This window comes from Ornithodoros turicata, chromosome 2, assembly GCF_037126465.1.
Source record: "Ornithodoros turicata isolate Travis chromosome 2, ASM3712646v1, whole genome shotgun sequence".
In the NCBI taxonomy this organism is placed as follows: Eukaryota; Metazoa; Arthropoda; class Arachnida; order Ixodida; family Argasidae; genus Ornithodoros; species Ornithodoros turicata.
This window is the reverse complement of record NC_088202.1, coordinates 36666765-36677601: the sequence shown is the minus strand read 5'-3', so window position 1 is coordinate 36677601 and position 10837 is coordinate 36666765. Positions and strand designations below refer to the sequence as shown.

At 51.9% G+C, this 10837-nt stretch overlaps 1 protein-coding gene across 1 annotated transcript; it reads left to right on the top strand.

Moving 5' to 3' along the window:
- Positions 1-4944: 4944 nt before the first annotated feature.
- On the top strand, positions 4945-5637 carry LOC135384531 (uncharacterized). Its single transcript, XM_064613729.1, has one exon. It carries the CDS (start codon positions 4945-4947, stop codon positions 5635-5637), a length of 693 nt encoding a protein of 230 aa, XP_064469799.1.
- Positions 5638-10837: the final 5200 nt, after the last annotated feature.

Genomic DNA, 10837 nt, shown 5'->3' with positions numbered 1-10837 from the left:
ATCAGACCGAAGAGCATGCAGTATGACATAGAGCCAGGAGTTGCGCCTTCACAGGGAACAAAGGACGCTAAGCCACAAGTTCGGAATTCATGTTAAAGGATTGATAATCATCTACATTGCAACAAACACGCTCGGCACTGTGCAGAACGGGGTTCGTGTAACGGTGAACTAAGTCGGAGTGCAATGGAAATTCATTTGCTATTCACACATTAAGTGCACAGGCGATCGCAGAGCATTACCGCAACTAAATCAGACCGAAGAGCATGCAGTATGACATAGAGCCAGGAGTTGCGCCTTCACAGGGAACAAAGGACGCTTAAGCCACAAGTTCAGAATTCATGTTAAAGGATTGATAATCATCTACATTGCAACAAACACGCTCGGCACTGTGCAGAACGGGGACTCGTGTAACGGTGAACTAAGTCGGAGTGCAATGGAAATTCATTTGCTATTCACACATTAAGTGCACAGGCGATCGCAGAGCATTACCGCAACTAAATCAGACCGAAGAGCATGCAGTATGACATAGAGCGAGGAGTTGCGCCTTCACAGGGAACAAAGGACGCTTAAGCCACAAGTTCAGAATTCTTGTTAGAGGATTGATAATCATCTACATTGCAACAAACACGGTCGGCGCTGTGCAGAATGGGGATTCGTGTAACGGTGAACTAAGTCGGAGTGCAATGGAAATTCATTTGCTATTCACACATTAAGTGCACAGGCGATCGCAGAGCATTACTGCAACTAAATCAGACCGAACAGCATGCAGTATGACGTAGAGCCAGTACGGCATTATTAAGCCAAAACTCTGACGCTCTCGCCCTGCCGTTACTCTCATAGGTCCCACTAAAAAAAACAAAAAAAAAACTAAGCAATCCGCGGATCGAACCACAGACCTCGAAAGCTATACCAACATCCCCACCAGTGGGCCAACACCGCCCGTTGCTATCACCTTGAGGTGATACAGACGCTACAGACGCTTCGCAGGCCACACTGAGCTTCTCAACACTTCTTTTGTCGTGGGAACAACATTGCAGCGGCCCACAGTTGCTCACAAAGTTGCAAAGCGTAAGAGACAACTTCGCCTTTTATGTCTGACATGGGCATTTTCTGCAGAACCCATTGTTTTGGTCAAGTACGAGAAAAATAGCACACCAATGCATTCTGCCACGAAGCCAATACGGCGAAAATAAGTCCTCCAGGAACAAAACTGTGACGTTCTTGCGCTTCCACTCCACTTCTCCGCCATCGAAGGACCTCTCACAGCAACACCCTTGTGTGGGCATTTCTTTCTAAGGCTCAGTGTCAACAGATATTCTAAGAAAACCAGATGGAATGCATTGCTTCAATAGAGGGCAGCGAGTACGCCGGTCAAGCCAACATTAAGAAGCTGTGCCCTGCACTTCTGGGAATGCTTTGGGAAGTTATCATCAGTGTTTGCAGTATATTTACGTGAACACGCACGTTGTGTTGCCAGATGTTTTAAAAAACGAATGGCAATTGTTGATAAACAAAAAGTCTACTGCTAAAATTTTCTCAAATACGTTAACACAAACGAATTCATCGAACAGCGACATCTTAGTAATTAATATGACAAGATATTACGCTTCAAAATTCGTGTTCCACCCGCGGGCGCATAATGTGCCAATCATGCTCTCAAAAGTCTATCTAACTCAAGAACTGAAGTCAAAAACAGTTACTAAATCTAAATGTGCAGCGAAAAGTTCAACGGACGCGTAAAGGTAACTTCCCTGCTACACACCGCTGCAACGCAGAGAAGCCACTTTGACTGTTTCCGAAATTTGGCATCTGGGCCAAGTTTGCCGCACAAGGGAACCGCAGACGATTGAGTGACTCTGGCACTTCTTCCAAATGTTGAAACTAGCGGTACCCTACAACGCATATCCACGGGAATATTACGGTGCATCCTACATTACCCGAGATATTAAGCGATGAAATCGTATCCTGCGTGAAAATACCCATACCTCCCGTGTATTCACGGTCCGAAAAGCGGGATGTCTGGGGAACCAAAGGTATTTCATGTATAATGATATTTTTTGTTTGTATAAGCTTAGAATAGGCGTCAGAACGTGTATCCTCGGGAATATTACGATACCTTGGATAGAACAGCTGCTACAGCACTTTTCTATTGTCTTGGCGGCAAGTTTCACTCAATGGTCGCGAGAGGGCGCAAGGCGTCGTTGTCCACGAAAGCTGGGAATGGGTTCGTAGTGTTCCTACAAACGCCCACACGAATAGGGAGAAAGCAATAAATAGACACTAAAACCAGCGCAGTGACCAGTAATTAAAAACTAAAGTTAAAGATTAAAACACAGCGACATCAAATTAAACAACAGTGATGATGATGACGGTAGCAGAGAAAAATAAGGTGATAGAAGCTCCACTTCGTGTGAGACCGGCTATTCCAGGTCGATCATGTAAAGTCACGTGGCAGGTAACGACAGTGCAGGATCTACTTCTCGAATTTTGTGCCTTAGCTCGCGTACTCTTATTCCACTGCATCATCGCATATTGGCTTGGCATGTCACTCACAGTAAGAGAATTACGTAAGCCTCCAGAAACAATTATATCCTTCTACATGTTGATAGAAAAGGGATGTTTTGCCGGCTTCTCACTTCGCCCTTGTCAACATCAACATTTTTCAATATATATATATATATATATATATATATATATATATCTTTTTTCTTAGTACATCTATCCCATGATAGTCTAACCCAAATTACCCAAGCTCGGTTTATGGGGGTTCCCAAGCTTTTCTCTTCGGCAATTGTAGAAACGCCAACAGCTGCCCCGTAACAACGACCAAATACGATCAGCTTATAGAGGCTATATACCGTCGAAACGATTTTCCCAGATGGCGTAGCTGAATGACGAGGCTCTAAATTGTTTGGGCGAAGTGAACCGTATAGACCGGCATTCACTCCATGCTGTTGCGGAACACCGTATCAGTTGGGGGCTATTGTGCACGTAAGATTCCAATCACGCGGGTCGCTCTTCTGTGTTGCATACTTCTAAATGGAAAGCAATCGCTCCTGATAATAGGAAACGACGCTCTTGACAAGAATTGCCATGTTGACTGCAGTAGGCACTCTCTTCATATGCGAACCCTATTACGCGATTCAATGTTTCTGCGACAAGATTTCAGGTGCGTGATCATTGAGGGCCTCAATACCGTTTCATCGAATGTGACGACATTGGGCGTCCCGATATATTTGACTGAGAAGTTCTGTTAGAACGGTGACTGTTGAAGGAGCAATGAAATAAAGTTTAGCACTTCTCGGTGTGTGGTGGTAGTGGAGGCCGCTTGCCGTTGTTGACGTCACAGCTGTGGACACCGTCACGACTGTATAGTTGGAGATGATGGTAACAGTGTGAAGTAGGTAGGGTCGGTGGTTATGCAACATCCGAAGTGGAAAACTGAGTTGGACCTGACTCGTTATAGAGGCATTATCTCCCGGAGAGTGATCCCCTGCGGGGTATAATGGCCTACTGCAGGCTACCATTCTTGCAGACTGCAAGATATTTTCGGCGCGCCCCTTCGTATGCGCTGCAGTCCTTTAAGATGTATCTCAAACGTACTTGATATGGCAGAGGCAGGAGAACAACTTATATTACCTTTAAGCATGCAAGGATCGTTTCGCCACTATTCGCGGCTAGCTACGTGTCACCTTCGCCATCCTCTACTGCGAGCTTTATCACGACGCACCAGCTCTGCTTTCACTAATGCTGTTCTGGTGCAGCGTTATCTTATTCCCAAACACAAGAATCGCACATACCCGACTGTGCTAGCGTGGGCCTTGCACCCTCCTGCAGTGAGAGTCAAGACACCGGATTTGCCAAGCGGCAGAGATGACTCTTCCCTTGTCCTTCGACAGTTTAGCCTCGATTTGCTCGAAAGCTCGGAAGACAGACTTCAAGTTTTCACTGATACTTGAACAATACCGTGTGCCTCTTTCTGTGCAGTTGTGATTCTGGAGCTGGATGTTGAAAGATCTGCTCGTCTGTCGCACGTCCCTTCAGCTTCAGCAGCTGAGCTGTACGGGGTGCATGTTGCATTAAATTTCATCGCGACTCAGCCGTACAGCACTAACTGGTCCACTTAGAGTGACTCAACATGTGGCTTGGAGGCAGTGGCCTCTATATGTATTGGCCTCTATGTTTCCTATGGATCTCTTGAACTTGTGGTGCAAGATGTACTGCACATGCATGAGGTTGCGGTACCTGCGGGCCATAACATACAGTTTCAACGGTGGCATCGCATGAAACGATGATTCGGATGATGCTGCACGCCGAGCTGCTCACCACGGTCGCGGCCAGCTTAGGCTCGTTCACTACGGCAAGACTAACTCGAGCAGTGTTATTCACAGGCTCAGACAGCATATCTACACCACTTCCTGGGCGTCTACATCGGCACAGTCTTCGTTGTTATATTGGGTTGACCCTGAGCTCCGATTACAAGCGCCCGCATCCATCCCTCGCCCTGCTGCGTCCCTTGTGCATAGGCTTCGACTGAGCGTCCCGTGTAGTGATCCAAGAGACAATGAAGTGCTGACTACAGCACGCTCACGCTTCTGGAGCCTGTGCTCCGAATAAACACTTCTTTTCTGCTGCCGCACTGGCCGTTCCGGTTGTCTCTTTCTCTGGCTCCGGTCGAGCTCCCACATCTGGTGACCCGAACGTACCGAACGTCTCCATGACCTCCCAGGGTGGCACCGACGCGCCAGCCCCGGCGCCGCACGTCAATTCCGTCGCGGTCCGACCCCTGCATTCTGGCCCGCCAATCCCTCAGTGTGGTTCTTGCAGGCAGAATGCCAATTTCAGCTCGCCGGGATCTCCACACAGCCTACGAAATTCAGGCACGTCGTATCTGTCCTTCCGCCCGAAGTCGCTTCCGACGTCGCGGACGTCCTGATGGCCCCAATGGGCGAAACACCGTACGACACCCTCAAATCTGCTCTTATTGAACGTACTATGGCCTCCGAACGACGCAGATACCAACAATTGCTGTCTGCTGAAGACCTGGGCGACCGCCGCCCATCGCAGTTCCTACGACATCTTCAAGGCTTGCTAGGCGACCGGGCCTCGTCCTTCGATGAACGCTTACTCAAGGAATTGTTCCTCCAGCGACTCCCTACCACCATACAGATGATTCTTGCCACGGCCACCAACCTTTCGCTTTCGGAACTCTCCCTACACGCTGACAAGATCATGGAGGTGGCACCGCCGCCTGTTTGCGCCGTCGCCTCACACCACTCTGCCTCCCAGCACCATCCAGCGGAATCTAGCGTCCCCGCCGTTTCCCAGACCATCCCTGCCTCTGAACTTTCACCCTTGAGGGCAGACATTCAGTCCTTGGCGGAGGCAGTGGCTTCTTTGCGCCAGTTCCAGCCCGCCCCCGCTGCGTCCCACCGCCCCCCCTTCTCTCGCCGCGACGGAAGGCGCCCACGCTCCCGCTCGCCTCGTACGGACAACAGTCGCCGCAGGCATCCGACACCTTCGCCAGTCCCTCCGAACCCGACCACCTTTTGCTGGTACCATTGGTCGTTCGGGGCACACGCTCGTAACTGCACCCCACCCTGCACGTGGCCGGGAAACCAGCCTGGGGACCGCTAGAGGCGGCGTCCGCGTCCCCTCAATCTCCCTGCCGCCTCTTTTACGTGTTGGACTTGATTTCCCGGAAACGCTTTCTTGTCGACACCGGGGCTCAGGTCAGCATACTACCGGCAACTTCTTCGGAAAAGCGCAGATCACCTACGTATCACCTCGTTGCCGTAAACAACACCGGCATTCCCGTATTCGGAGAGCGATCCCTCATGCTTGGCATCGGCCTCCGCCGTACTTTCCCGTGGATTTTCAAAGTGGCGGCCACCGATCAAGCCATTATCGGAGCCGATTTTCTTGAACATTTCGCCCTGCTTGTCGACCTCCGGCACCACGTTCTTCTTGACCACGGCACCAAGCTCCGCGTTGCGGGCATCGCCTCGTCTCCCACACCACAGCTCGCCACAACCACCCTTGCGGCGCTACAATCTCCTTACGCCACCCTGCTTGGCGAATTTCCTTCACTGTGCTTACCACCAGACTGGACTAAGCCCGTCAATCACTCCGTCCTCCACTACATTTCCACCTCAGGTCCGCCGGTGCATTTCAAGCCCCGACGACTCTCTCCTGATCAAATGAAGGTAGCCCGCAGTGAATTTGAGCACATGCTCGCCATTGGAATCGTCCGCACCTCCTCTAGTGACTGGGCAACGCCTCTTCATATGGTCCCCAAAAAAAACCGGGGACTGGCGTCCCTGCGGAGACTACAGGGCTCTCAACGTCATCACCAAGCCCGACCGCTACCCCTTGCCCCATATTCAAGACTTTTCTTTCCACCTCGCCGGCATGAAGTTTTTCAGCAAGATTGATTCAACAAAAGCATATCATGAGATCCCTGTAGCCCCCGAAGACGTCCCCAAAACCGCCATTATAACACCCTTTGGATTATTCGAGTTCTTGCGCATGCCCTTTGGGCTGCGCAATGCAGCCCAAACGTTTCAAAGATTCATTGACTCTGTTCTCCGCGGACTGCCTTTCACGTTCGCTTATATGGACGATCTGCTGGTTGCCAGTGCGACCGAACAGGAGCACCACGACCACCTCCGCCAGGTTTTCTCCCGCCTCGATGCTCATGGCATCGTTATCAACCTACAGAAATGTGAGTTCGGAAAGACATCTCTAGAATTCCTTGGACATCACGTATCTGCTGACGGGATAGCTCCCCTCCCTCAAAAGATCCAGCCCATCATGGACTATCCAGTTCCATCCTCCGTGCGCCAGTTGCGAAGATTTCTCGGCCTTGTCAACTACTACCGCCGTTTCGTCCCCGCCTGTGCAGCACTTCTCTCCCCCTCGAAGACCTCCTGAAATCCCCTAAGACCCCCCGCCAATCTCTGCCGTGGACCGGCGTGCACGACACCGCTTTCACGGCCGTCAAGCAAGCCCTTGCCGACGCCACCCTCTTAGCCCACCCCCGCCCCAATGCCCCGCTCTCCCTGCTTGTGGATGCCTCCGCCCAGGCTGTCGGCGCCGCACTCCAGCAAGAGGTTGACTCCTGCCCACAGCCCATTGCATTTTTCTCACGGAAGCTATCATCAGCAGAGTCACGATATAGCGCATTCAGCAAGGAGCTCCTGGCAGCTTACTCAGCCGTTCGCTATTTCCGCCATTTTCTCGAGGGGCGGTCCTTCACACTCTGGACGGATCACAAGCCTCTAGTCGGCGCCATGGCGTCGGCCGGCCGCAACTACTCTCCGCGGGAAATCCGTCACCTTTCCTACATAGCGGAGTTCACAACCGACATTCGTCACATCGCTGGCTCCGCGAATGTAGTGGCTGACGCCCTCAGCCGCATCTCCACCCTTTCCTCCAGCCCGCTCTCAATCGCGGACTTGGCTACCGCCCAGGCACGGGACCCCGAACTGCAACGGCTTCGCACCGCGTCTACCGGTCTCAAGCTCCAAGATATCTCGTACCCTTTAACTCCGACGCCCGTGCTCTGCGACATCTCCGGTGCATCCCCTCGCCCTCTTGTCCCTGACGCCCTCCGGAAACCCATATTCAATAGCATCCACGGCCTCGCACACCCCGGCGCACGCGCCACCATTACGCTGATCACGGATCGCTACGTATGGCCGGGAGTGCGCCAGGACGTCAGAAGATGGGTCCGCGCTTGCACTCCTTGCCAGCTGTCAAAGTGCCACCGCCACACAAAGTCTCCGATTGGCACGTTCCTCCCCCCGTCACACCGCTTTGCTACCGTGCACATCGACATCGTGGGCCCCCTCCCTCACTCTCATGGCCAACGATACATTCTCACATGCGTGGACCGCTTCACCCGTTGGCCAGAGGCAACCCCCATGGCGGATTCAACGGCCGAAACGGTCGCTTCCACGTTTCTTTCCTCCTGGATCGCCCGTTTCGGCGTGCCAACGGAAGTCGTCACTGATCGCGGTCCCCAATTCGAGAACCGCCTATTTACAGCATTCACCAAGCTCCTTGGTACCACGCGCCTCCGCACCACCGCGTACCACCCTGCCTCCAACGGCTTGGTGGAGCGTTTGCATCGGCATCTCAAGCAAGCCCTGATGGCCCGCGGCGCGCCCCAGCACTGGACCGAGAATCTGCCGCTGGTCCTCCTCGGCATTCGCGCGGCCTTGAAGACTGACATCCAGTGTTCCTCCGCGGAATTGGTATACGGCACTACCATCCGCCTACCGGCTGACGTGTTCCAAGTCTCCCCCCTGCCGCCCGATGCCCCCTCTGACTACGTGCGCCGTCTCCAATCTACACTCTCCCGCCTTCATTTCTCCCTCCCCCGCCGTCGCCGGGATACCTTCCCAAGGCTCTATCTGAAGCCTCCCACATTTTCCTCCGCGTGGACAGGCTTCGACGGGCTCTTCAGGCCCCATATTCCGGCCCGCACAAAGTGCTCCGTCATGGCACGAAGACCCTCGTCATCGACCTCAACGGCAAGCCGGAAACGGTGTCCATAGACCGCACCAAGCCAGCCTTCATCGACGCGCCCTCCGTGCAGGCCTTCGACACGCCTCTTCCATCGGGCCCGGTGTCCCCCGCCCCGCGCCCTAAAAAGTCCGTTTCCTGGGCTCCCTTGCTTCGGACAATCCTTCCAGTGCCCCCGAGGGGGAGGGTAGTTTGTAGTGATCCAAAAGACAATGAAGTGCTGACTACAGCACGCTCACGCTTCTGGAGCCCGTGCTCCGAATAAACACTTCTTTTCTGCTGCCGCACTGGCCGTTCCGGTTGTCTCTTTCTCTGGCTCCGGTCGAGCTCCCACACCCGTATGGGCTCGCTTGCTGCACAAATTGAACGAGTGTGCTTCCCTCAACTGTGGGCAACGTGGGGTCATAGAAGACTCGAAACACCCTCCTCGATTGTTAGAAATACGCCGACAATACGCAGGGTCCTAGAAGTGAGCTTGGCTCGTCTGGGTGTCAGCCCTTTCGACGCCGCGAAAATTTTAGGTCCTTGGCCAGCACACCACCAAGAGCTCTCATTGCAAGTTCAGCTGCGGTTTTGCAACTTGTGACTTGTATACTTTAGGACTACGGGCTATTGCGTCTGGACAGTGTGCCTTGTGATTGTGACCGACAACCGCGGCACTATGTTGTGACTTGTGACTCACAAAGTGTTTGGCACTTTGCTCTGACTGCGGCTCTTCGTCTTCCTTCACCGATGGAACTCTTCCTCTTACCGCCGTTCCCTTTTTCTTTTTACAGCCATAGCTGTAAAGTGGAGGTATAAAGGCGTGGGGGGGGGGGAATTCTGGAGTCGTCGGAAGGGTGTCTGAAGCATCCAGTGAAGCGCTTCCTCCCGCGCCTCACAGAGGGCGCCACAATCTCACGCTGTAATGTCGGTGGCGTCTGCGGAGAGGAAAGAATCCTTCGCTCTGCCTACTGTCTCGCCTTGGCTTGAAAGCAAAATAGACAAGCCACGTTGCTCGCCGAGTTGTGCGGTTGTTGTGCGTTGTGCAGTTCTGCGAGGAGTTGTCCGGTTGAGGGGAGTCCGGTCTTTTCTTGTGTTTCCTCATCCGTGTGTGTGTCTTTCTGTGCTCCTCATACTCAATGAATATGATTCTTGCACAGTCGACCCTTCATTCGTCTTTTTGTATACTTCAGAGACTGCTGCATGGGCGCGAGATCTACGAAACCATGCACTACATACAATCACGCAAAGTACGCATAGTAGAACGGAAGAAAATCCACGAACCGATGGAGAAATGTTAAAGGAACTGTAAAGTGAAATTTGACCCCCCTGTTTCTGTGTGCGACCTGGTAGTGTTTGCCTGTGTGATGCCTCACATAGAGCCTAAGCACTCAAAGTGGGTTAATTATTACGCAACATAAATTGGAAAAATTAAATCGGACGGTAGGTTGCGCCCCGTAACAGCTAAAAAAGTCATGATGGGAGTACTCCTGTCACGTGATACCTAAGTAATACACAATGAACTTACGACCGGCTATAAACACTACTTTTAGAATCACAAGAATTACCGGGACAATTCTTCAAATATCGAAGAAACAGTATACCAAAATACTGTCAGCGCGGTCAGCGCCCTCTGTCTTCTCTCCTCCCAACCATATTGCACGGCGACGGTGTTTATTGCGGCCTTGCGAGGTTTGTGTATGCAAAAAAGTTCATTTCGTGTCGAAATTGAACAAAGCTTCACCTGAGACGATGCCAGGTATCTACTGTAATGTTCGGGGATACACCAAGTGTGCTCTTTCGACAAGGAACGTTGTGTACCACAAGATTCCAGTGGAAAATGCACGGAAACGAAAGTTGTTGCAAGCGCTTGGTCAAGACATTCGTGAGCCACGCCGTATTTGCTCTACCCATTTCTCTGACGACTCGTACGAAATGGTAGCAGCGGACGGTCGAAAACTTCTCACACGGACGGCAGCCCCGACACCAGTGTTTCAACATGTGACGTCTGAGGATCCGAACACCAGTGCAGATGAGGTATGTATTTACCGATACACAGGAATAATACATATGTGTGGTTCACTTGAAATTCAAATCGATTTTTGTGATGCCTACGCTGCGTAATGTACCAAACGCAATATCCCTCTTCTCCTGGGGAGCCCTGAGCTCTCGAGAGGAGACTCTCCTGGGGAGATTATAAGTGTCAAATAAATTATGCGCTATAGATACTGACCGCATTCTTCATTCATATCAGCGACAGAAAAGCTTCCATCGTGACTTACAAGAATGTGAAACTAGGAAGTAACAGCGTGTCAACGCATGATTT

What these genes read in the sequence shown, in the direction of transcription:
- LOC135384531 (XM_064613729.1), top strand. Translation starts at nt 4,945, where the DNA reads ATGGGCGAAACACCGTACGACACCCTCAAATCTGCTCTTATTGAACGT.